The sequence below is a fragment of the Alligator sinensis genome, unplaced genomic scaffold (genome assembly GCF_000455745.1).
Source record: "Alligator sinensis unplaced genomic scaffold, ASM45574v1 scaffold607_1, whole genome shotgun sequence".
Lineage (NCBI taxonomy): Eukaryota > Metazoa > Chordata > Crocodylia > Alligatoridae > Alligator > Alligator sinensis.
Genome location: NW_005841935.1, coordinates 801,000 through 828,823, shown reverse-complemented (window position 1 = coordinate 828,823; position 27,824 = coordinate 801,000). Strand labels below are relative to the sequence as shown.

Here is a 27,824-nt window from a genome sequence, read left to right as displayed (position 1 = left end):
TGAATGCCCCTGCTGAGCCAAGCGGGTTTCTGAGCACTCTTACCCCCTTGCTTCTCCCAGGGACTGTTACCCTTTGGGCCTGGAGGATTGCCCCCTTAAAGTACGACCATCCCTCGTGGACTCCCATCTCCTCTACCTTCTGGGCCCTCAGTGCCTCCCTCACTAGTCTCCTAAGCTCATTGAAGTTGGCCCTTCTGAAGTCAAGGGCTTTAGCCTTGGTGTAAGCCCTTGACGCCCTGCGTTGGATAGTGAAATCCAGCAGGTGATGATTGCTATTGCCCAGGTGGTCAAGGACCTGCAGTCCCCTCACCAGGTCATCCCCCGTGGCCAGGACCAGGTCCAGCAAGGCGTTACCCCTAGTGGGGCTGTGCACTTTCTGGATAAGGTGAAGGTCCTGTAATACAGCCAGGAACCTATGAGTGGTCAGACCTGGCTGTCTGCTTCTTGTCACAACCCAATTAAGCAGTGCCCATGCCACTAGCAAGAGATACCATTCAAAGCATTTTCACTCTGCACTGGAGTCAACTAAGGGTTAAAAAAAGAAGCCCTTGCCGGTAATAGCCTTCTTTGCTGTGCATGCCAATGAAAGAGATTTATAGCTGCGTCACTAACAAGAGATAAAACTTTAGCCTTCTGTGCTTTACATAAATCATTATAATTGGTCAGAGTAAAACTGGGAGTAGCCCTGCAACAAGACCCTAGAGGAGACCACTATATAATTGGAGATTCTAATTAAATTTATGACGTGGCGAAATACAATTGGCTATTACACAAATAAAACCCGCTTGCACTTCCGCAAAGTTGGAGACCTCTGAACACCCGTCACAGAGTAAATCGATGAGCTGATCATTCATCAACCTCCCCGCCGCGACCTCCCAGGCGTATCCTTAACCTGCATGCTCGATAAGACATAACCTGCCGACCGCCAGCCTGCATATATCTGCAGACCGACCTCATGAACTCTAAGCTGTAACTAAGTATCTATGACCTCCGTCATTCACCACCTTGACAGCGTAAATAAACAATCTTGCTTTGCAACCGATAAACATCCATGCCTAATTCCACTCCAAGCGTCACAAGTACCCACCTGCCAGGCCCCGGACCCCTCGCTGCAGTGCACGGCAGCGACACTTCTCCCAGCAAATGTCTGGGTAGTTTAGGTCACCCATGACAATAACATCCCTTGACCTAACTGCCTCCATAAGCTGACTGGAGAAGTCCTGGTCCAGCTCTTCCCCCTGGTTCGGTGGTCTGTAGTAGACACCCACCGTAAGGTCCCTTTCGCCACACACCCCTTGTAGCTTGACCCTCCTCTAACCCGAAGCTGATCCTTGATGATGTGAGGTGCTCTTTGACATAATGCACAACCCCCCTGCACCTTTCCTCTCTGTCCTGTCTCTTCTATATAGGGTGTATCCCTAAATGCCTGCTGCCCAGTCGTAGATAGGGTACCACCAGGTTTCTGCGAGCCCTACTAAGTCTGGGTTCTTACTCGCAATCAGGAGGCATAGTTCCTCCTGCTTACTCCCCATACTATGAGCATTAGCGTAGAGGCACCTGAGGCCTCATGAGGAAAAAATGGAAAAAATAAGATTAGAGTCCAATGCTGTTAAATTTCCCCCATGCACACAGAGCTGAGAGAGACAACCTTCTTCCAGCTCCTGCTGAAGACACACTCTTGAGATATAGTAAGTGCGAGGTTTAGCCTTTGATTTGGGACAAACAGGTCTTCCCTGCAATTCCTGGTACAGGAAGTTTCTAATGCAGGGGTTGGCAAAGTTTTGGGCAGACTGCCAAAAACACCAGCAACCTCGACTTGAGATGGTGTGCCAGGGGTAGATGGCAAGGGATCCGCAAGGGATCCAATCTTTGTTGTAGCAGGGCAGTCCTAGCCTCAGCCCTGCCATCCACCCCGAGGTGCACATTCACCCACTGTCAGCAATGAGCTGGGCTGAGGCTCTGCACACCCTGGTGCAGTGGCTTGCAGCTTTACAATTGCCTGCCACAGCTGGCCTGGGCTCTGGCCAGGTCCCTGCTGCCTGCCATGGAGCCTGGGTTGATTGCAGAAGGCAGTGGGGAGGCTACAAGCAGCTGCACTGGGGTCCACAGAGCCCCATCCCAGCTCATTGCTAGCAGCAGGTGCATGCACACCTTGAGGTGGATGGCGGGAAAGGGGCTGGGGTTGCACTGCCACAACAAGGATTGGACCCCTTGTGGCTTTCCTGCGTTGGCCCTGAGATATGCATGCCAAGCAAAATGCCCCCACGTGCCATGCTCTGGCACATGTGCCAGGGGTTGCCTACCCGTTTCTAATGTGTTACATTTCACACAAATTTCATACCTTGATCTTTCCATCTTGAGCTCCAGTTGCCAGCATTTCTGTGTCTCTGCTGAAACACATGCAAAGCACTGCATCATCCATCATCATAAAGTTATCTTGTGCCTGGTACTTCAGATCCTAGACGAAATAGCAAGGAAATCTGCCAGTTAAGGAAGTGCAAGATAGAAAAACACCACCACCACAAACACTAAAAGGCAACAGTTAAATATGACTAGTCTATGAACAACTGCCTGTATAGTTTGGTGCTCACAAATGTTGATAATGATTTGGCTGCCACCTTTTCAACAAAAATGTCTGAGGACATGTTTGAATCTGCTGCACTGTAGTTTGAAAAGATGTAATAAGTCCTGTCAGTGACACCAAGCTGGCAGAACTGACCACTCTGGTAGCTATTTATTTTCCTTTCCAGTCCTGCTCCAACTATTGTATCAGAGGAGGCTTCTGACTATAGCAAACCATGTAGTGGCCTTGCAACGGTCTAACTTGAAGTATTTATATGGCTACTTTATCATAGCACCCAAGCATCTTAATCATTACTGGATTTATCCTGGCACATCCCTGTAAAGCACAAATGAAACCAAAGGCAGAGTGACTTATCCAGGATCACAATCTCACAGAACTAGGTGTTATAATTCAGTTTTAGATCAATGCCTGTACCAAAACCATTTGACCAGCTTTTCCTTTCCATTATACCTAGGTCAATCTGGTTGGGAATCTTGGTTCAAGTAGAAAAAGTTCAAACCCACAGCATTGGTCAATCTATTCCCTGGTCATGAGGGACCAGAACTACTTTACCTTCCTAATTTTTCCAGTAGTGAAATTCCACACTTCAATGAATCCGTCCACTGAGCCAGTGACTAGATACTGACCATCTGGAGAAAACCGAGCACATTCCACATGCGACTTCTGGCCAAACTGTTTAAAATGGAATAAAACAGGATCTAATACGAAGTCAGTTTCATTTTAACAAAAAGTAATTCTTTGGTGCTAGCATATGATATTTTTCAGTTAAGCATTCACAGATTTAATACTAGTAGAATAAAATCTGTCTTCTCAGGATGGGGGAGTTAGGGATAGGGAATTATTCATGCAGCAGCACAAGTCTATGCCATCAACCTATGCTTTCAAGAAGTAGTGAGATTTGTTTTCTGCACATTAACTTCTGCAGTGCATCACATATGGTATAAAGGTTTCCAAATGACATCCACTGCATGCACCTCACAAGCATTTGGTGCTTTGCAATGCTGTCTCTTCAGTGAAAAAGATTTTAGTTTTTAATACAGCAGAAAGGGGTCAGTAAGCAATAAGAGAAAGTCTTCCTAATATATAGAGAACGAAGTTTTTAAAAAAAAAAACACTGAAAGAATGGTTAAATAACTATTAAGTAGATGAAATTTTCACAAAGAATTGACAAAAAAAATACTGTTTCAATGAAAATGATGTACAACTTTGATAGAAATATTGTTGTTCTAATTAAAATACATGAATTGAGTGCTAATGAATGAATAGGTGCCAACATTAGAGACCTAGAAACCACAAGGCTATCAAAAGTGAATTGGAATGGTTTTTGGGCTGAAATATAAGCCTATTAACATAGGTCACAGACAAGCATTCAAATGAAGTGTGAGAAGTCTTGCAATTTTGTCTCCCTGGTGGAAAAACCTATTTATTGGGAGAGCACTGTACAAACATTAGAGGGATTGGGCAGGTGCTGTAAATATAGCCTGTGCTGTTTATGGCATATAGACACAAGGTCCCTGTGCATGTATCTCAGCATGCTCTACAGCAGGGGTTGGCAAAACATGGCTGATGGGCCATACCCACCCTACCAACTGATCCTATTTAACATGCCGGCTGCCACCAGGAGCTTGATGAGGGAGTGCCCCCTGCCACTCTGCTCTGCTGCAGCTGGGGCTGGGCCAGGCTGGGCACTGGGAAGACTCCTCCCCCACCCCAAACATCTATCCCCCACTTAACCTCCTATTGATGCTGCAGATGTGCAGTTCTGGCACCATGACCAGCTGGGACCATAGGAGATGGGTCATGATGCAGCATACCAAATAGCTGTTCTGCCCACCTGCCTGCTGTGATGAGCTGCTGCCAGCCCTCAATAGCTCACCAAAACTCATTAAGTGGCCTTTCAGCTGAAATAACTGCCCATCTCTGCTCTATGGGCTGCCCTGGCTGACAAAGAATGCAGAGAGCAGCTGAATGCACAGGGCAGCACTGACTGGCTGGTTGCCTCAAAGGACCACACTCCCCTGGGGAGCTCCTGCTCACAATTCCTCCTCCTTCCTTCCCTGCTGTGAGGTTTAGAGAAGACACCCAGAGTGTGTCCCTTTTGTCGGCTGCAGGTATGTCTGGGTTTGTGTCGCATGCAAGAGACAGAGCTGCCTTGGCACCCTGTCTCTCCCTGTAGCTCTAAAGAATAGCTGGGGCTGGTGAAAGGAACTGAACTTTCCTGCCCTGAGGTAAATGGAATAGAGATTTGCTCAGCTTGGGTAGTGGGTTTAGCCTGAGTTACAGAGTGTCTAGGGGGAAGTAAAGTCAGAAATGGAGCAGTGCAGGTTGAGAAGCTGGAGAATGGCACTGTGGTTTCCATCAGAAGGGTAAGCGTACCCGAGTTCATTCTCCCAGGAACCACTTCTCCCTGGTTCAAATTAATTTTTCTCCTGGAACCACCTTTTATTTGTTTAGGAGAAACTGGCTGAACATTTGTACACTAAGGGCACCTATACACATGCCCAACACCTGCTCTGATGCATTTTAATTAGAATGCGCTGGAGCAGACTCAATTAATCGAGAATTAACCTATTCTGGAGCATTCTAGCCTGATGTCACATGTATTCAGTGTCCCCACATTTCAAAATGGCAGCGGGGGTGCTTTAACTAAAGCTCAAATGAACTTTAGTTAAAGCACCCCTGCTGCCTTTGTAAACCGCAGGAAGCTCAATACACAAGACACTTCAGACATTTTAATGAGAGCGGCTTCCGGGAGTCGCTTCAATTAAAACGTGCCCTCCACCCCTACCCCTGTCCCGCACCCCAGAGTACATGTAAAAAGTAGGATTTCTACTGAAAGAACTGTGATCCTCCCTGTAGAAACATAATGCTTGTATCCTGACTTAGGCTCCAGTTAATATTAAAGCTCTGATGATCCATAAAAGTTACTAATGCAAAGGCAGAAAAAGTTAAAACAGGCTCTAAGCAAGCAAAACACCACAATTTTCAAAATTCAGTTGGTTTTGAGTTCCAAAATATAAAAACACCTGAAATTTAAGTCATATTCCTACTCTCCGATATAACTGTCAGACCCATGGGCTGTGGCCCGGTACTGGGCTGCGGAGGATTGGCTGCTGGCTCGCGGGAGGGTTGGCTGCCAGTCCGGAAGTGACCAGCACGCTGCAGACTGGCAGCCAACACTTTTTTATACCAAGTATAAAAAAAAAGGTTGGCTGACTGCCTGTAATATGCTGGTTGCTGCCGGTTTGCAGCATAAAAAGGTTGGGAACCCCTGTACTGGCCCGTTGTTACAGGTTTTTCTCTTCAAACTTCCAAAAATCCCCTCGTAACCAAAATCAGGCAAGGAAAACTCTACAGAGAAACAATATTCAACAGTTGCAAGACCTGGAAAATAGTGTGTTAAAACTGAAGTCTTGATCTAAGGTAATATCAAGCACTTGGGAAAAATGTAACATTTTACCTTAATATGTCTGCTCAACTGTGTGGGGAACTTTTCCTCTTCTACATCTTTCACGGCTGCTTTACCTCTGAATAAATCAATTGTCATACCTGGAGGAAGCAATCCCTGGTGCTGTTGCCACTTCAGTGCCTTATAAGAAGGGAAAAGGAAATATAGTTAGAAACATTTGTGCTCAAGCAATGCAATATCCTTGTAAGAGGTTTTGTTCACAATTCTTTCAAACAGAAAAATTTTCCTAAAAACCTTCTGTAAACACCGCACTTCCATCTTTGAACTGAAAGGACACACTGTGTTCAACCATTTGATTCCTTTACAAGCAATCATTTGTAGGTCAGTTGTGCAGTATGGTGCTGTGTTGTACAGCTTCCCAGGACTGGCTATAGAAGCACGAGGGGAGGGAACAAGGTGGCAACAGTAAGCCCCACAGCCCACGTGAAGCCCTCTCCCTTCATCCCCAGCATCCACTTGCACAGGGAAAGGGCAGGCAGAGCCACATGCTGTGACAGACAGGCATGGCTTCTTTCTGACTGCTCACACTATCTTTAATGTGTACTAGTCCCCACTCCCAATCATATGCTTGCACATGTATAGGGAGGTGGAGGCAGTGCCTTCCTGGCCACTTTCCCTGGGCATCACACCACTTCCCTTCCCCACTGGACTGCATCTGGCGCTAAACTGTAACTGTAATGCATTACCGCTATAAATATACTTACTGTTAACCAATTTACCTTTCACAACCCTACACCTTACTATGATGAAATCCTTGATGACAAGAGATGGTAATTCACATGCAAATATGATATTAGTGAGATTCTACTGCAACAAAGTTCAGGAATGGTTTATCCCACTGAGACTCTCAGATAATAAAGATCTAGAAAAATTAGCATAGCAAGTAAAAATATCTTCTTCAAGAATTACCTGCCCCAGCAATGCCATAAGGCGAGAAGGAGGTACAACACTGACTTCTCCAGCCAAAGCTTGAGCAATAGCAGCTCTTCGTTTCTCTTTACTGCTTCCATCTGGATATGCCTAAAAAAGTAATTACACATGAAAGAATCTTTCCTCGAAAATATATAGCTATAGCTCTCTCTCTCTCTAGAGATCTATCTATCTATCTCAAGAGAAAGAGAGAGATGTATGTATGTATATGTATACACAGACATACATATTTTAACTAATAGCATATTACACATTAGCATTTTGGCCAAAACATACCACAAGAGTTTGAGGGGTCAGGGATAAACCAAAGAAAGAAACCCAGATAAAAATCATTCTGAGGCCACAACTGAATAAAGGGATTTAATGTAAACTTAACATATGCAGTCTAAAACTTTAATTATAAAGCACTGCAGTTTTACAGGCATGGAGGTTAAATAAACTGGCCAACGTTGCACAGAAAACCTGTGGCAGAGATGAGGACTGGCTGAATCCAGGTCACTCAAATGCCAGCCTAGGACTTTCACTATAAGACCGCATTTCCTCTCAGTTATGAAACAATATTAAAAATATAGTTTATTTGTTAAATGCTTTATAAAAAGTTGAAGAAACAAAAGTGAAGCATAACAGAGTAAGAACAATTCTAAAACTACAGTTAAAGACGTCTAGGTTCAGGAATGACTTATGCAGGAAAAAACTCAACAAAAAACATTCCAAATACAAGAATATAACGTTCACTGGTTGGTATGTTACATAAAAATGCTAGCTATAAATTAACGTATACAAAAAACCCAATAACAATGTATTTTTATCAATAAAACTATACCTCGCGGGGATCAAAGTAGGACCTAGCCAGAAGGTTTTCAAGGTGAATATATCTCTCTGGCTGAGTTTGTTTTAACATGATCATAGGGTCAGTTTGCCTCAGCAGGGATCTGGCAGCACCCAGCTCACGAAGCTCTATCAATTCAAGGACAACCTGAAAGGATGGAAACAGTCACTTTTAGCATCCAGAAGATAAAGAAACACCATTCCAACGATTGCAGTTAAACTACACAATAACATTTTCTACTCCAAACTAAGCCATTCTTCACATATTAGTCTAAGAACGTATTATTTAGCTCATATACTAGTTTACATTGTAAAGACTCATATGGCCTAATTCCAATGATACAACACATTGGTTTATAAATGCAAAAGAATCCTTTTGCTGGTATCCGCTTTGTCTGTCTGGGGATGCATCACAATGGGAAATATATAGGGCAGAGTCGGACGGTGGGCCAGACTGACCTTTTCAGATTGTGGGCCAGATTGACTCAAGTCAGGTCAGCCTTGGGTGGGTGAGCAGAAGACAGGTATTAGGAACCAGCTGCTGCCATCACTTTTCCCAGCAGTGGCACCAGGAAAGCGCCTGCCAAGGTCTGTTTTTCCCACGGCGGCACATGGAAAGTGTTCACAGTCAATGTTCAACCCTGTGGCAGCAGGGAAAGCCCCTTTCTGCTACAGATAAAAGCAGCAGCTGCTGACACTCTTCCCATGCTGCTGCAGGGAAAACTGGACTTGGTAGGTGCTTTTCCTGTGTTGCCACTGCCCAACATGCACCCACCCACTTCTGACCAAAACCACAGGTCAATGCAGCTGCTGAAGCCCCACGTCTGCACGCTGGGCCAAAAGGCTCCTTAGGCTGGATCAAGCCCATGGGTTGCCAACCCCTAGCACAGAGAGAACAATAGCAAGCTACTGGGAGTACATCACTATGTTGTGTGTTCGGGGGAAAGATGATTGCTGTCATATCAGTGCAGTGAGTTGGAGGAAGAATACTAGTTATAGCTATGTCTCCACATGTGGAGGAGGAGGGGAAGGTTGCAGAGTTGCTGGAGGTTTGTTGGGAACTACACAAACACTGTAACCCAACTGACAAAACTGCACCAAGAAAATCTCTGCAGCACAGCGTCCCTGCTCTGGAGATACCTGCTGTTACTTTTATTTCGAGTGGAACTGTAACTCCCTCCAGGGGCAAGATTTTCCACACTAGCTCTCCAGGACTGTTTATTCGTGTTAAACATGGCCAGTGCTTGAACTTGGCTTGTGGCTCCCAATCTCAACAGTGACATCATAAGTGCAGGCAGCCATCACGAGGTCAGGGGAGAGTTCAGACAATAAGAAGTGCAACTGAGTCCTCTGCAGGAAACACTGCTTCTGCCACCAGCACTGTGGGGCAGGTGCTTAAGCCCCCTTGGCGGGTGTGGGGAGCTCATCATGCTGCTCCTGCTGGGCTGTCAGAGGGGACTGGGCCAGGGGGCCTCACCTGCTCATAGAGGTCAATGAGGGTTTTGTCAGGCAGCTTGAGGGACTGGATGGCCTGCAGCACCGTGTCCCAGTGCCCGCTATTGATGTCCGCCACGAAGCTCTCGATGCTGTCCACGGTGTTGAGCGACACGGTGGTTTCCTCCTGCAGGGTGGCCAGCGCCCGGTGCAGGCTGTTCTCCTTCAGGTACTGCATGATCAGCCGGATCACGCTGCGCGGGGACAGCACCCACACCGCTCAGCACCGCCGGGGCCGGGTGCCCTCCCCACTCCCCCACCCCAGGGACACCCTGAGGCGAGGCGAGGCGAGTCCCCCGCCGCAGGCCCGCACAGACGCACCGAAACAGCCGCTTCCGCCCCACGCACAGCCGCTTCCGCCGCACGTCGGCGCCCCCCGCCTCCAGGGGTCCGCGGCGCAGGTTGCTCGTTGTCACGTGACCACGTCGGGGGTGGGCAGGGCTACGAGGCCGACGCGCCGCGCCGGAGGGGGGAGGTGAGGAGTGCGCTAGGCGCTGAGGCGCAGGCGTGGAGGCGGTGCTGTGGGCGCGGCAAATTAGTCGTGGCTCATGCGGTTCATTGGGGCCCAGGGATCATAGGAAATGAGAGTTGGAAGGGACTCTAGGAGGGCATCTAGTCCTACTCGCTGCTCAGAGCCACGCTAGCTCTAGCTGTGTCCTCCCAGCCGAGGCTGCCTCTAGCCGGGGCTTAAAATGATCTATCAGGGTTAAAGCAGGGTCGGCCACGGTTTTGAGCAGTGTCGAGAACACCCACAACTTCAACTTAAAAGATGTTGGCGTTCCGGGGCAGATGACGCGGGAGCCACAAAGGGCCTGATCCTTATGGCCATACAGCCCTGGCTTCTTCCCCACCATCCACCCAGGAAGCATACATACCAAGCAAAATATCTTTGAGTGCCACACTTTGGCACCCGTGGGGGGGGGGTTGCCTGCCCCTGGGGTAGAGGCTCCACCAGGGTAGCCTGTTCCAGCGTTTTGCTGCCCTTCTCCAAAGACTGTTTTTCCTCATAACTAAGTGGACTTCCCTTGCTGCAACTTTAGACGGTTGCTCCTTGTTCTATCATCTGCCACCACTGAGAACAGTCTAGCTCAGCGGTTCCCAAACTCCTGACAGATACTACGCCACCAAGTTAAAATGATACAAATGACCACCAGCAAATCTGGTCCAGCCCCATTCTTTTTCAAACCACCGTTCAGGTAGTTGAAGGTTGCCATTCAGTCTCCCCTCAGCCTTTCTTCAGAAGTCATGTGCCCCAGCCCACAACCACTTTTATTGCTCTCTGCCGGACTCTCCAACTTGTCCACATCCTTTCTGTGGTGTGGGGCCTAAAACTGCACACAGTGCTCAAGAAGTGGCCTCAGCAGTGCTGACTAGAGGAAAATAATCACTTCCCTTGATCTACTGGCAACACTTTCCTGATATTCCTTTTGTTGCTGACATACTTTTAGAAACTTCTTACCCTTCATGTCCTTTGCTAGCTGCAACTTCAGCTGTGCTTTGGCCTTCTTGATTTCATCTCTGCATGCCCCAGCTGTGCTCTTGTATACCTCCCTAGTTGTTTGTCTAAGTTTCCCCTTCTAAGCTTCCTTTTTTTTATTTTGGCTCACTGAAGAGTTCCCTGCTAAGCCAAGCTGGTCTTCTGCCATACTCACTAGTCTTCCTGTGTGTCAGGATGGTTCGTTCCTGCACCCCCAGTAAGCTGTCTTTAAAATATGACCAGCTCTTCTGCATTCCTTTGTTATGCGGGGACTTAAAGAAGCGCCTAATTAAATGAGGTTGCTCAATGGGCTGTGCCTTATACTGTCCACTCACGTAAAGGGAGGTGTTTCTTGGCCCGGAGACAATTAGCTGCTAAACCAGGGTATATCTATCACTACCCAATTTACCAGGCAAGTAGATGAAGTTAAGTTAACTACCACACACACTCAATTAGCACTGAAACGAATAACATGGTTTATAATAACAACAGCAACTAACAACATTTAACAAGTAAAAACATCAACAGATAATCACAGGTTTACATTCTTAAATACTAACCACAACTAATGAATGAACAGCCAATAACTACTTCAATTAACTATAGCAGGGAGAAAGGAGTGGAATTTATTACAGAGGAGCAAGAGTAATTTTATTTATCTCCACTGCCATCTGATCTGTCACCAGCCATCCATCCTCCAGTACAGGTCCGTGGTGGCTTACCTCCCACCTTGCTGCCTTTCTAACAAGGGTGCTTAACTAATAAAAGGATAGAAGAAGGAGGGGAGGGATTGAGATGATACTTACTAATAAAGCAAAGAGCTGCTCTGTGTCAAAGACACACACACCCAGGGAGGAAAAGTCTGGGGAGCCAACTCTATTTACTTTAGTGTAGAAGCAAATCTGGAGGGGAGCAACTGCATGGAGGCCTTCGAGCCTCTGGAGTATACACAGCCTCCACGGAGTGCCTGTCTTCTCCTTCAGTCTGTCTCTTCCTGTGCTCTCATACGATCTCTCCCTCTCTCTAGTCGATCTCCAACACAGGCCTCAATCTATCTCACTCCCTTGATCACTCTACGCACACACCCTCAGACACACACAGACCCAAAACTTCACAGCAACACATTCACCCATAGACATGCATGTATTTCTCAAACAATACACACCCTTGGTCCCACACCAAACCACACACACCCTCAGACGCACGCTGAACTCCGCCCACACCCCCCCTTTATAGGCTATGTGCGCACGTTACCTAGGTGGCTCTGCACTTGGCCCCAAAAGCTTCACACATCTCTTTCAGTGGTCTTACATCATCTTTCATGAGGCAAGGTCACTCACAGTTCACTTGGTGACCCACTTTCCATCTGTGCTGTGGTACCATAGTGTCTTCATCCTTGTATGTAGGCCCAGACCCTAAGTTTGGCCGCAACAGTCCCCTCCTTGATACTCACATAGATGTAACAATGTTCGAGGTATCACTACATCAACATGAGATGCTGGGTCATGGGTTCATACAAATTCGTCATGCCCAATCATTATTGCAACCCCATGCCATGCTGTCAAGTGGGACACCAGATGTGACCAGTTGTGTTGAACAATGGGGAGAGGTCTCCACATGGGTCTACTCAGTGATCTCTTCTTTTCTTCTGTTCCATCTTCCAAGGAACTTTTTACTAAACAAATTATTACTCCAACATTAATTCAAATTCTATAGACATTCAGCTTATCATACCAAGCCATTAATTCTTTTCATACATTATCATTTTTACATCCTCATTCATCTTTTCCATTGATACATACTCATCACTCTCATTTCCACCCCGTTTTCTCAAAAACTCATCTTTCAACACATCAACAAATCTGCACTTGGATCAAGTCAACCTGATCACTCTGTATATGTACATTAACTTCTTTTGCACCCTGCACATCCATATCATTGTCATTACACTCATTATTCCCAAATGTAATTGTCCGATCATCACCACAATTACTGGATGGAGGGCCAGATTTAATACTCTGAATACTATTGGGCTCTACCCCAACGTTTCCCACCACTGGTGCCTTGCAGTGTCAACAACCTGGTTTAAGATATGTACAGATTCCTATGGATAACCTTTACATACATATTCTCGGCTTCTTTAACATTCTTTTCTAATATTTTCTGAATCCCATCATGTAAAATCAGTTGTCTTAATACCAATAAATTAATTCCAATACAAACAGGCTCTATATTATCATAAACAGTAACATTTACACTTAATGTCCAATTATATACATAAGGAATAGAAACATTAACATCACAGCTAGAAACATGAGAAACGTGACATGCACAAAAAGTTTGATTCTGCCACAACACAACCACCTTTTTCCAATGATTCTAGATAACTTCCGTACGCCAAGTGCTTATACAAATACACTGTTGATTGAGTACGTATATGGCAGTTGTAGAGTTTCTTTCTTGAATGATATCAAAATGACACTTGGTAAAAGTAGAATTGTCCGAATTTCTGCAATTATCCCTAGTTGGTTGATGCATGCCTTCACAAATGTATCTTAGTCCTTGGTGGGCAAGGCAATGTTTTACATCAGTTAGCTCTGCTGAACTATCGTTTTGATAATTTACCCATTGTGCTTCTATCCTAGGAAAGAATAATGATCCATTTATTCTTCTTTTAATGTTGATGGGAGGATTAATGAGTTTAGTTTTGGCTTGAGCAATCGTGCGTATATCTGCTACTATTTCATTTCTCTTTGGAAGGTATCCAAAGGAAGTTAACGTTCACCACTCTTTGAATTTCGGTCAGAGTAGCTACCTTTAAGACTAACTGGTTTAACTCTAAGTTATGATGCTGGATTGACCTTGTTAGATTATACCACTAATAATGGCCTGCACCCAAGACTGTGCCTGGGTATAAGATAATGCCAATCCTGTATCATTTTGCGATTTCTCAATTGCTTTTGCTCTAATTGAATCACCTCATGCCATATTGGAAGCACCTCTGCATTCAACACAGCCTGCTTTCCAATTTTGGACAAGGATGACGTAATAGGCCTTTTTATCTCTCTCAATTACCTTGTGGCCTGGGCTAGTTTATTCATCACTACCTCAGTATTTGCTGTATTCATAACACTGAGGCCAGCAACTATCCTACCTAGAATAGTCCCAGTATCTCATTTATTTCTAGACAATCTTTCACCCTCTACAATATTGGAAAACTGTTTTACCCATCCTTCAATTAAAATTGTGATAAAAGGTTTATAGTTAGGTCGGATACATGTAACACTGGCCGTTTCCAGTTTTAACTCAATATGTCTATTTACAGTAAAAGCTCTGTTATCCAGTATCCATGGGGAATTGGGGGTGCCGGTTAATCAAATATGCCGGTTATCTGAGAGTTATATTTATGGTTCACCAAATTTTCCAAGTGCATAACACTTTTCAAGAAAGAAACTAAGCCTACATTTTAACTATGATATAATAACTTTTAATATTTTAGCTATGATATAAGTAATAATATAGTAAATAGTATACTGTACATTTACTGCCCCTCAGCTGCTTCTGAAGGCACCTTTGGATCTGAGGTTGCCTCAGAATGTGGCTCTGCTTCGGAGTGTGGCTCTTCTTGAGGATCATCAGCATCAGTAATATCTGATGTTGATGTTGATGGTGTTGAAATGCCTGGTTCCTTAACACAAGCTGCAGAAACTCTTTGAAGCAACTTGCAGATGTCTGCTTGCCTGCAAGTCAGTTGCCTTTTTTTTAGGAAATTGTTGGCACAACATGAAATTGCATCACTTCCTGAGCAGAATAAGAAGACTGCTGCTCAGCAAATTTCAAGAATGTTTCAAGACATTGTGCAGCAGTAGCCCAAGCCACTTTAGTTTCTTCACTGCGGTCTTCTTCTGAGTCTCGTTCAGGGGCAGTAGAACTCTCAGGATGCACAACTTTTTCTATAATTTCAGCATCAATAAGAGTTTGTGCAACATCAAGGTCTTGATTAATGTTTATCCACTCTTCAAATCCAGTATCTTTAAGTTAATGAGTGGGTTTGTGGGTTCAGCATTTTGAAGGATATCAAGAATCTCTTTTAGTGAATTTTTGTTTATGACTTGCATTGAAGCCTTCAAATTCTTTTTCATCAGAAAATCCCTCTGCAACCATTACTGCTGCCCACAGTTTTCTACAAACCCTCCTTAAAATTGCACTCTTCACAGCAGACCAGGCACATGCCACATTGAAAACTGTATCCTTAATGGTGTACTGCGAATGAAATACTTGGAGAGTGCCTTCATAGTTGAGTAGCTTCCTCATAAAATCCCTTCTGTAGATGGATTTCAGACTTTTAATAATTCCCTGATCCATAGGCTGTATGAGTGAGGTGACATTTGCAGGCAGGAAGAAGGTAAACATATTTCCAGACACTAACGCTGCTTCAGGAGGGTGAGCTCGACAGTTATCTAAAATCAAAATAACTTTTGTGTCTTCTGGCTTTCCAAGTTTCTTCAGATCCTATTTCACTGCTGGTATAAAGACCTGGTAAAACCAGTACAAAAATATTTCCTTGTCCATCCATGCATTAGGTTGTGCCTTGTACTCAACAGGTAGATGAACAACACCTTTGAATGTTCTTGGTTGCCTGAATTTCCACCACTAACAGCTTGATTCTATATGTGATTGCTGCATTTGCACACTTAAGCACAGTCAGGTGGTCCTTGTTCTGCTTAAAACCAGCTGCACCAACCTCACCTGCACCAGCCAGGGTAGAAGTTGGCAAACAACGCCAAAAAAGGCCAGTTTTATCAGCATTGTAGATCTGCTCTAGGGTTACACCATGCTCCTTAACCAATTTATGGAAAAATGCACAATATTTTGCAGCAGCCTCATGATCAGCAGATTTTTTTTCTCCAGTCACATCAAGCCTTCTGATACCATAGTGAAGTTTGAAGCAAGACAACCATCCATCTGAAAAAACGCAGGCCTTGGTCATTTCCATTTGTTGATAGAAGTCTTTTGCCTTTTTGATCAGCATTGGGCCAAAAATTGGAGCTCCCCCTGAATGTTTTAAGGCAAACCATTCATACAATACCTTGTCTAATTGTTCCAATTTTGGTTTGTGCAGAGCATGGCATTGTCAGTTTCTTTACTTGTCTCAGAATTCATCACGAACTCGAGTAACACTGCCTTCTGCGCCTTGATGTCATAGATTGTAGACAAGCTGACATTGAATTCCTGCATCAATCTGTTCCTGTTTTCTCCTTTTTCCAGGTGCTTAATTATGTCCAATTTCTGCATAATCATTAATACAACATGCTTTCACTTCTGTCCTCCACTTGTTGATGGAGTATTGGTAGCCATGGTTGCAGGATGGGCGAGATACTCAGCAATAAAGTCACAGCACTAGCACAATGCGATCACAATAGCAGATGGTGAATGTCTACAATTGATACTCCTGCTAGCAACACCGCTTGGCAGCGTCCTGAAGCTTCCATAAACGGCAAGATGCTGTCTATAACAGATGCCGGTTAATAAAGCATTCCGGATGGTAAAGTGCCAGGTAACACAGCTTTTACTGTATATATATTGGTTCAGAGACCACCAACCTCTTGATGTCTGATTTTACATACGACATTCCTGCCCCAAATATAACTGGTACCAGATTAACGGTCACCCAGAAAAATTCTGCAAAATGATTCATCTGAGAGATCCACCACCATCCAGTGTGACTCAAGTTTACAGCCAAATCCCATTTTCCAAAAATAAAATGATATGTTTTGGAGTCATTATGAGCATCACAGTACTCATCTGTTTTATATGTCATCCACAAATCACTGGATCCCAGATCCTGAGAAAAGGGTGGTCTGTTTTCTAATTCAGCATTGATAGCAGTAACCAAATATTTTTGTGACAAAGGGTCCCTAAGTGTAAGTGCATATTAGTTTGCCATTGAATATTTTATGAATATAGTAAACGATTGACCATTAATTATCTGTTTTGGTACCTTCCAGATTACACAGCCATTTGTGGGGGCAGGGTTTAGGAATTAAACAACTTCTGTTCTCACTTGCACGCTCATCACAGCTATGGTACTGTACCTAGTATTACTGCAGGTAACTACCATTGACTTCTTTACTGTCAAAGACCAAGAGCAAAAACCTTTGTCCTTACAGTTTTACCAGTTGTCTGAACCATTGAGCAGTTCCATTTATTCTCCAGTCCCAAGCCTGGTAAATAGTCATTCCCGACTTGTCCTTGGGATTATCCAGTTGACAAGTAACAACCACATTAGTTAAATTAAACAACATTTGGACTGATATTCCTCCAACAGTCTTATTTTCATATAGTCCACTGACAATTTTTCTGGATGTTACATCCCAGAGAATCTTCATCCAGGTTTTTTCCATGTTTGAGATCGATGACAGGAGGAAGGCTGTTCTCACAAATTCTCTTTCTCCTCAGTCTGCTGTTTTTTCAACACTCACAGGGAGTTGGGTTACTTTCCCAGCTATTTTTCTGCTGATGGCACGTAACCATGATATCAAGGCTAGAATGATGATAATCTGCTTCACTGTGCCAGGCAGCATCTCTACAAATCTGTACACATATTTATATTACGATATACTGTTACATGGTGTGGAGGAAACTTACCTGAGTCAGAGGAGAGGCAACGGGACACTACGCCAGCAGCTGATTGCAGTGAAAGTGAAACTGTGGTGGCTGGAGCTGCCGCAGGCGAAGATCAAAAGAAAAACTCACAGCAGACCCGGGAGGAGCCGGGAACGGCTCCTGCATCTGCCTGGGCGCGCTTTATAAAAGCATGCGGGGGGCGATTGGCTGGGCAGATGCCCGGCACCGAGATAAAAGGCCCAGCAGGAAGGAAGCTGGGGGGATCGGAAGCAGTGTCCCCAACTGGCCCAGAGGGGCCAAAGCGCAGAGGCAATCCTGGTGAGAGAACATGGTGGCTCCCTCAGAAGGGGAGCACGACAGGAACACTGGGCCAGTGAGAGCCCAAGGAGTCGCTCATATAGGGCCATTACGGCTAATGAGAGTTTGACATCCCAATTTTTCCCATTTCCCTGTATAATTTTTTGTTTTAATGGTTCTGTTCATTCTTTCAACTAACCCTGATGATTTGGGATGATATGCTATATGTGGTCTCTGTTCAATATTGAATGCAGCACACATTTGTTTGGTGATTTCCCCAACAAAATGTGGGCCTTGATCTGATTGGATTAGGACAGGCATACCCCATTTGGAAAAAACGTCATTGATGAGAACTCTAGTAGTCGCAAGAGCAGTGCGCATTTTCATGGGGTACGCTTCCACCCATTTTGTAAATGTGTCCACGATGACTAGACAGTACCAGATTAACGGTCTGTTACCCTTCTGAATGACTAGTAACTGTCCAGTAAAGTCAAGTTGGATCATGCACCATGGTCCTATGATTGTCCAATGATGCAAGGGCCCTTTCTTCACTCTGGGATCAGCACTATTGGAGGCACAAGGCAAACAGTTGTCAATTAAGTCTTTTGTGTCACTGCTGATCCCCGACCACCAGACAATTTTCAATAGTCGATTCACTGTCTTTTCCAGGGCAAAGTGGCCAATTCTGTGGGCCAGTTTATAAACTCTGAACAGACCTGGGATGGTGCCACCCATACTGTTGCCGAACTAGGGCACTGAACCAGTACTAGACCAGAGGGTTCTTGCCATACATGCCATTGACAGTGCTTGCCAATTTCGACTATTTTAGCAAGCAAAAGGTCCTGCTTCTGAAGATCAGTCAAATCAACTGAGGCAGGACCTGGTGTGACCTTCGACACAGAGCAAACATTAACTCTGTTGGGCAATTTCCACTCACGTTCTAATAATGCTCCTTCCTTGGGACAGACATCAGTGTATCCATTCAGTCTGGCCATGATTCCAGCTTTCTGATGTGCCCTAACTTTACCTAACTGTACAGGCACATATCTGCTGGCAGCGATTGTTGGCAATATGCCAGAAGGTCAGCATATTTTACCGCCTTCCCATCTGAGGTATGATAACCTTGGCTTTCCCACATGGGTGGCCAATTTGACAAAGCCTGTACAACCCAGTCACTATCGGAAAATAGCCCTACTGTGGCATCAGCAGGGGTATTTTTGACAGGCATGATGATACCAACCACCTCTGTGGCCTGGGCAGAGGTAAACTTGCAGTTCCATTAATGACTTGGAGTGTCTGCTTGGACTGCTGCAAATCCTGTCTTTTGCACTCTTTTTAGGTAAAAGGAGCTGCCATCTGTAAACCAAACATACTGCAGCTTGTCTGTATCTTCTGGTTCATAGTGGGTGCTGGGAATGAATACTCTGTCCATCAGCTCTGTGCAACCCACTGTAGGACACTCATGATTAACAACATTCAAATCAACACTCTCATTAACAATGATTCCATAGGGCATTATAGGCAATTCAGGTACTGTTTCAATGTTGATGTTATGATTTAAAAGTGCTAAAGTTCACTGTGCAATTCTTGGGGATTGTAACGGGGCCTTCTCGGGGCCGATTTCCCAGTGGCCTGCCCACCTGTTTCTGGGCTAACTGCCTGCCTTCTCGCCTGCCATGCCTTGTTGTTAATTAATTAATTGATGTTGATTAAGTGGGAGGCTGCCCATTTCTTGCCCCAATGCCAGGGGGACTATCCGCAGCTCTGTTCCTCCCCTACACCGCAGCCCAAGCCTGGCAGATGGCATCCAGATGTTATCCATATCACCAGCCCTGCACTGGGCCCCAGAATCCTACTAGTTGGACCCCAGTTAGATCCCTCCATTCAGGCAGCCTATTCTACCTTCATTCCCGACTGCATAGCTCCCTGAGCTGCTTCCCCCTTATGGGTGTGGTCCCCCCGGGACCTTTGGCTCTACTGGCCCTGGCCTACCTCCAGGCCTGTCGGAACCTCAGGCCCTCAGCTCTTGGGAGTTCCTCATGGTGGGCCCCTGGCCTTTGACCCTTCTGGTCCTGGCCCCAGCTTGGACCAGTCAGGGGATGTCAAGACAGGTTGAGTCTATGGCCCGACTCTCTCTGGAGTCCACCTTCCAGATCCTACAAAGGAGGTAACCCAGCTGGTTGTGGGGGTAGGGGTTAAGGCGCCCCAACTCGCCTTTCACTGGGGTGGTAACTGGCTTGACATTTCCTGCAGGCTCCCATGCCACTGAGAGCCCCACCAGGCCACCCACTCCCGGCAGGGTGCAGTTTTAGGTCATGCCCAGGACCAGGAGCCTCCTGACCATCCCCTACAGCTCCTCCCTTACCTCCAGGTGATACCAGCAGCCCTGCAGCCAGGCGATGTTGTTGCCTGGCCTTTCAGCAGCACAATGCCCTGTTTATATGGACAGCCCTGAATCTAAAATGGCTGCCCTAATCAGGCCCCTGCCGGCTGCTGTCTCTTGGCCCTTAAAGTGGCAGGCACAAACAGTGCTCTGCCACAGGGATGAAACTCTTGAATTCTTGATATTCTCAGAGATGACATATTTTACAGGGGAGTGTTGGGTTCTTAAAGTGATAGGTGCCAATCCTACCAAATATTCCCATCTATTGATTGCCCATACGAGAGCCAGGATTTCATTTTTGCATGGGGAATATTGTTTCTCTGTCAGTTAAAATCCTTGAGCCATATGCAACTGGCCTTGAGCCATATGCAACTGACGTCAGCCAGTGCCAGGCTCTTGAGAGAGTACTGAACTTATGCTGTTTGCTGTTGAAGCTAGTTCTAAAGACTAAGGCTTTGACACATTTAGGAATAGTAGTGCTGGAGCCTTGGTGACACTGTCCTTTAAGTATTGAATGGCCATGGATCTCAGTCTTGGACTACGTCCAAGATCTATTCTTTTTCAACAATCTATAAAGTGGCACTGCCTTGGATGCATAGTCCTTGATAAAATCCCTCAGAAATACAACTAGTCCCAAAAACGAACATAATGTAGTCACGTCGCCTGGTAGATGTAGTTTCTTGATGAGTTGGATTCTGTCAGCATCTGGGCACCTTCCGTGCATGCATAATTCAAGGCCTAAATATTTGACAGTGTCTTTGCATAATTGTGCTTTCGTGGGGTTAATCAAAAATCCTGTTTGCTCAATGCTTCATAAGATATAACTTGTTCTAGTTAAACACTGCTCTTGTGTTCTCCCTGTGATCAAAATGTCATCGACATATGATATCACTGCATCTGTGTCCTCATCAGGCAAGCTGGTCCACATCTTGCTCACATATTTATGGCATATCGCTTGCGAGTTGTGGAACCCTTGTGGTAGTCTCGTGAAAGTGAACTGTGTTGCTTGAACCAAGAAGGCAAACTTGTGCCAACAACTTTCATGCAATGTTAATGCAAAGAAAGCATTACTGAGCTCAAGAACTGTAAAATACTTAGTTCCATGTGCAATTTGGGCCATTACTTCCAGGTAGCAAGCTACAACAGGTGTGAGCATAGGTGTCACTTGATTTAGTGCTTGATAGTCAATTGTCAATTGCCAAGTGATTCCATCGGCTTTTCTTACTAGCTATACTGGTGAATTGCAGCCTGATTGGGTTTCAGCAATTACATTCTGATCCACCAATGATTTTACAGTCATCATCACACTCGGTTCTGCTTCACGTGGATATTGGTATTGCTTCTGTGGTGCAGGGTCTGGTCCAGGAACACGTATTTCTGCTGTTACCCCGCCACACTGGAGCTTGTGTGTTGCCCACATGTTTGGAAACTCCAGACAGGTCTTCCGTATGTCTTCCTCTAGGTTTGACAGCAAGTACAGTTCCTCTTTTGCTTTTATTGCAGCGCATCTGTGTCACGCAGGTACGATGAGACATCCACGGTTGTCTTTTGGTCCATTGGGTTTGCTGCTCAGGATAGTCCATTAGCAATAATTTGGGTAGTCAGTTAGGACCCTGTAAGTTCCCATGGCGTTCACTGGTACGTCTGGCTCTTATGGACCTCTCGGGTCTCACCATCTCATTGGGAACTGGATAGCTTGGTGTTAAAGTATTTGTCTTGGAAGGCCTTCAGGGGGTTCTCTCCTGCCATGTCTTTGATGGAAAAATAAGTTTGCTACTGGGAGTAAGATGTTATGGCTGGGACCCTCCTTAACTTTGCTTGTCCGGTTTCCCGATTTGGGGCTCTGCCTCCCCTACACCCTGCCTTACGCCAACCTTAAGTTGTTATCTACTGCTCACCACTAGGGTGAGCCACGGTGGTAATTTTTGTCTTGCCTTTTGACTTTAGAAAATAAGGTGTGGACCTTACTTGGCCTGGGCTCCAGGATGTAGTGGAAATTGACTTATGGTCCTTGCTGTCCCTGGGTTACCTTGTTTCCAGGGACGTCTCTACTTCCTGGTTGTATCACTACTGTGGTCCGGATTTCTGTCTCTCTTTCCTTTGTAGGGTCCCTGGCAGTCCAGTCACATCCAGAGACGTCTGGGATTCACGATTTGGATTTAGGTAAGTACCTTAGTCCTTGCGGGTTTGTCTCTTCTCCAGGTGCCCCCTCCTGGGGCAGCCAACACTGCTCCTCTTTGGAGCTCTCTCCTTTTTGGGCCTCTTCTGGCCCCGCTGGAAGCCTCACTTCCGGTCTCTCTGGCTCCGCTCCCAGCAGAGTTTTTATCACTGCCTTAAGGGGCCAGGTGGTGAATCAGCGCTGGCACGCCACCATAAAGCGGGTCTGTGCCAGGCTAGAGCCGATTCCAGCTCTTCTTGGGCCTGAAGTTCTTTTTTTTTTTTTTCCTGTTTTGTTGCTGCAGCATTTTTCTCCACCGCGGTTTTGCTCCTGCCGGGCTTCCAGTTCTTGTCAGCATCCCACTGTCTCAGGAGTTCTTTCTTTCAGGCTAAAGTTTTCCCTCAGGGCATTGCCCCTATCACAGACCCCAAATTTACTGAGGACATCACTGCTAATTATTCCACCCTGGACAATTTGGCAAGACTGAACGAAGCCCTACCTGATTTCTGTCCAATCCAAAATTTCTTCAACGTTGAAAAGCCAATTCAGGAGTCTGCTCCATTAAATCCCTCAATATTTCTATATGTCCTCACTTCCCAATTTCAGAACTGATCAATTTCTGCTGAAACTAATGAAAATGCAGCACCGGTATCCACCAGCATGGTGGTTTGGTGCCTCAACATTTCCTTCTCATCCAGGAACAACGCCTGTATGATGAGCTGGCCCCACTCATCAAGTCTTATATAAACCAATTTAAACAAATTTAGAGGGGAAATCTAATTAACCGAATCCAGGGTGCCATGGTGGAAGCCAGAAAGTGCCGGGCTGGCCTAATCTGATTGATGACAAGCATCCACCGAGGATAAAGGGGAGCCCTCTCACTGAGGTTTGTCATGCTTGTGATCCGTTTTACCTTCGCAAACACCTCTAGCAACCGGGCTGTGCTGGCTTCATCAATCGTTGTGAAATCATAGTGACTCAGGGCCTCTTTGAAGAGGAGTGATCTCGAAGTTGGCTCTGCGTTGCCCCAGGAATGGTCTCCTTTTTGAGGTCCATGATAATTGTTTCCTGATGCGAAACTCCTTCGGGGCTGCCACTTTCTATCCCTATCTGGGGTAGGAGCATTGGACTCCTTCCCAGAGCTGATCTTCAGATACCCATCTTCCTTGAATGAAACCTTAGATACTTTCGGGTGCTAATACTTCTTCTCAGAGTTCTTCTTTTTGTCATAATCGGTGTTATCTGATGTGGTTGCCTCTTTCTTCTGGTTCTTATTATGGTTATCGTCGTTGTTCTTACTCTTAAACTTTTGGTTCTTAGACTTTGGTTTTGACTCTCCTCATACAACGGCAATTTTCCCTTTCCTATTTTCTTCTAGCATTTGGTACGTTTCTGCCGCCATTTCTTCTATTTTGTTGCAGGTGGAGTGTTTCCACCCTGTTCCTAAATACACTCAAATATTCTTCACAAATCATTTTACTAGATTTTTCAAAAATTCAGCATTATCAAAATTGGCTACACAGCCTCTCTCAACTTGGACTGCCCCAAATAGGAGTTTATTCCGCTGAATGTGTGATTCAGGTCACTCTTCTTTCTGTTGTATCTCACTGAAGTACAACACTTCCATTGGTACTCCTGGTCGGAATAGTTTGAAGGGGGCTTCACTTAGGTCTTGCTCAGTATCAATGGACCTAGTCCTGATTCTGACAGGTAGAGCCACAAAATCTCAGTGTGTCATGCAGGCTTGTGCCAAATATATCATATCTGAGATCTTATATCTTTGTATCTCTCCAGACAATCCAACCTCCATCAGCCAGTTTACGAGTTTCCCTGTTCAGAGGTCGTAGCTGTTTGCTCATTGCTCTCACCTTGTCAGCTTTAAAAGGAGCCATTACTCTTTCTGTCCTTGAACAGCCTCCCAATGTTTCTACCACTGTGCTTTTAATAGGTGCCATTGGTGCAGATGGAGATATTTTCTTGGACCTTGATGCAATCTTTAGTGCATGCTGTGTTTTTGTAGAATCTCTGGATCCCAGTGATTCTTCAGATATAAATGAACTGGAGTCAGATTCCACTACTCTTCTTCAGTGTGTACGTCTTTTCTGGGATATATCCTCTTCACTGGATGACTCTGCATCAGACCCATAACCTCTGTTTGAACAGACAGGAGGTTGTACATTCAAGATGTTACACCCCTCTTTATCTGTAGTTGGGTTTGCAAATCTTCAATTATTTCCTTGCACTCAGTATGATCACTTATTATTTCTTGGGATTCCTCCTTCATTACTCGAAAAGCAGCCTGTACATCTTTAGTTTTCTTTTTCCACTGCTTGCACGCTTCATTCAGGTAATCCAAATCTATTTCTAGATGCTTAACATGGGCCTTTAAATCTATTTCCACAGCATCATGGCTTGCATCTTGCAATAATTTATGTATTTGTGCTTTCATTCTTTTGGTCTCTTGTAAGTGTTTCTCCGATAACTCCTTTAATTTATTGGCTTGTTCTTTATTTACTGCAGTTAGTTTAAAACATTCCTTTGTTATTCTTTTTGTAATTTCAAATAATCCAATTATTGCAGCCTTTTTGATTGCTTTTCTGGTTCTTGTCCTCTTTTTCTTCCACTCTCTAAATAGATTACACAATCTTTTACAGGTGTAAACATCACTTCCTAATTCATTTTCTTGCCAGAATGTACACTTTTCTGCTGGGCAGGTCCATCTGTTCTTTAAAATCACATTATTCATGAGCCATTGCTCAAAGTCTTCCACACTGCCACAGACTCTAATACAGTTGTTTCACTTTTCCTTGTATTCAATTCACAGTAATAGTAATATGCTGCTCTTTCCTAGGGGGCGCTGGAGAGTGAGTGACATCACCTTTTCCGGCCTCAAAGGTGTTCTTCTGTGTTGCAGCCATTCGGGCCACGTTAGAGAGCAAGTAACATCACTCTTCAGGTTAGCCTGCAGTTCCTTAACCATCTTCAGCAGGTGGCGCTGTTGCGCTCTGGTCTGCTCTGAGTGTGCAGACTGGTTGCAGGGCAGACATGGCTTGCTGTCTTGCAGCCTTACTAGCAGTGGCACCAAAAGGCCGCTCACTCACACAAACACGGACAGGACTGACTGACTGGAATTTTCCACAAGGCAAGCACAGAAGCACAGACCCAGTCAATCACAGTCAATTAACCCACCTCATGTAATTACTAAAACAAATTAATCCCAAAAGAGCCCACCCAGGGATGCCAAAACTGTTATGCGGGGACTTAATTAAGCACCTAATTAAATGAGGTTGCTCAATGGACTGTGCCTTATACTGTCCACTCACGTAAAGGGAGGTGTTTCTTGGCCCGGAGACAATTAGCTGCTAAACCAGGGTATATCTATCACTACCCAATTTACCAGGCAATTAGATGAATTTAAGTTAACTACCACACACACTCAATTAGCACTGAAACGAATAACACGGTTTATAATAACAACAGCAACTAACAACATTTAACAAGTAAAAACATCAACAGATAATCACAGGTTTACATTCTTAAATACTAACCACAACTAATGAATGAACAGCCAATAACTACTTCAATTAACTATAGCAGGGAGAAAGGAGTGGAATTTATTACAGAGGAGCAAGAGTAATTTTATTTATCTCCACTGCCGTCTGATCTGTCACCAGCCATCCATCCTCCAGTACAGGTCCGTGGTGGCTTACCTCCCACCTTGCTGCCTTTCTAACAAGGGTGCTTAACTAATAAAAGGATAGAAGAAGGAGGGGAGGGATTGAGATGATACTTACTAATAAAGCAAAGAGCTGCTCTGTGTCAAAGACAGACACACCCAGGGAGGAAAAATCTGGGGAGCCGACTCTATTTATTTTAGTATAGAAGCAAATCTGGAGGGGAGCAACCGCATGGAGGCCTTCGAGCCTCTGGAGTATACACAGCCTCCACGGAGGGCCTGTCTTCTCCTTCAGTCTGTCTCTCCCTGTGCTCTCATACGATCTCTCCCTCTCTCTAGTCGATCTCCAACACAGGCCTCAATCAAACTCACTCCCTTGACAACACTATGCACGCATCCTCAGACATACACAGACCCAAAACCTCACAGCCATATATCCACCTGCAGACACACATGTATTCCTCAAAAAATATGTACCCTCAGTCCCACACCAAACCACACACACCCTCAGACAATTAAGCTCCACCCACACACTCCCTTTATAGGCTATGTGCACACGTTACCTAGGGGGCTCTGTATTCGGCCCCAAAATCTTCACGTGACACCTCTTTCAGGGGACCTACATCATCTTTCATGAGGCAAGGTAACTCACAGTTCACTTGGTGACACACTTTCCATCTGTGCTATGGTACTAAATAGTGTCCTCATCCTTGTACGTAGACTTAGACCCTAATTTTGGCCACAACACCTTTCCCTGTTAGACTGGCCTCCCAGGGGATCCTGCCCATCACTTTCCTGAGTGAGTCAGAGTCTGTTTTTCTGAAGTCCAGGGTCCTTACTCTGCTGCTCTCCTTCCTTTCCTTAGGATCATGAACTTAGTCATCATCATGTGGTCACTGTTGCCCAACTTGCCATCTGCTACTACATTCCCCTTCAATTCTTCCTTGTTTGTGAGCAGTAGGTCAAGGACAGCATGGCCCCTTGTTGGCCACTCCAACACTTGCACCAGGAAGTTATCCCCGACACTCTCCAAAAACTTCCTGGTTTGCCTGGGCATAGCTGTTTTGCCCTCGCAGCAGATGTCAGGGTGATTGAGGTCCCCCATAAGAAGCAGGGCCTGTGATCTAGAAACTTCTGATAGCTGTCTGAAGAAAGCCTCATCCACCTCATCCTCCTGGGTTGGTGGTCTATAGCACACACCCACCATGATATCACTCTGGTTGCCCTTCCCCCTAATCCTAACCCAGAGACTTTCAACAGGTCTACCTCCAGTTTCATACTGAAGCTCTGAGCAGGGATACAGCTCTTTTATATAAAGCATAACTCCTCCTCCTCTTCTCCACTGGCCATCCTTCCTGAACAGTTTATACTCATGCATGAGAGTACTCTGGTCAGGCATTCCACCAAGTCTCTGTTATTCCAATTACATCATAGTTCTGTGACTGTGCGAGGACTTCCAGTTCTTTCTGCTTGATTCCCAGGCTCCGTTCATTCATTTACAGATATCTGAGGTAACTAGCCGATTTCCCTACTTTCTCAGGAAGAATGAGAAGACCTCCCATGTTGCCCCCTCCTGCTTGCAGGTCACCCACTTCCCCACTTACCTCAGAGCTTTGGTCTCCATACCATGGCAAACGTAGTTTAAAACTCTCCTCACTAGGTTAGCAAGCCTGACTGCAAAGATGCTCTTCCCTTCAGGTGGATCCTGTCTTTACCTAGCAATCCTTCTTTGAAAAACATCCTGTGGTTGAAGAAGCCAAAGCCCTCCCCATGACACCATCTGCACAACCATGCATTGATCTGCAGGAGGGGTTTAGGTTGTAGCCTTGTTGGTCTAAGGATATAGGCAGACAAGGTTCCTTGGGTGAATTTGATATCTTTTATTAGACGAACCCCAGTGG

The 27,824-nt window shown here is 45.3% G+C and overlaps 1 protein-coding gene across 1 annotated transcript in view; it reads right to left on the bottom strand.

Moving 5' to 3' along the window:
• Positions 1-9,525, bottom strand: part of SMU1 (SMU1, DNA replication regulator and spliceosomal factor) — a gene marked incomplete at its 5' end in the record, with an annotated part of 24,348 nt that extends 14,823 nt beyond the window's left edge. The window contains 6 exons of the mRNA XM_025199088.1: positions 2,342-2,458; positions 3,137-3,256; positions 6,045-6,173; positions 6,963-7,073; positions 7,807-7,959; positions 9,289-9,525. Of these exons, the coding sequence (XP_025054873.1) occupies positions 2,342-2,458; positions 3,137-3,256; positions 6,045-6,173; positions 6,963-7,073; positions 7,807-7,959; positions 9,289-9,525 (867 nt within the window). The remainder of the gene's footprint in view (positions 1-2,341; positions 2,459-3,136; positions 3,257-6,044; positions 6,174-6,962; positions 7,074-7,806; positions 7,960-9,288) is intronic.
• Between the last annotated feature and the right edge of the window lie 18,299 nt (positions 9,526-27,824).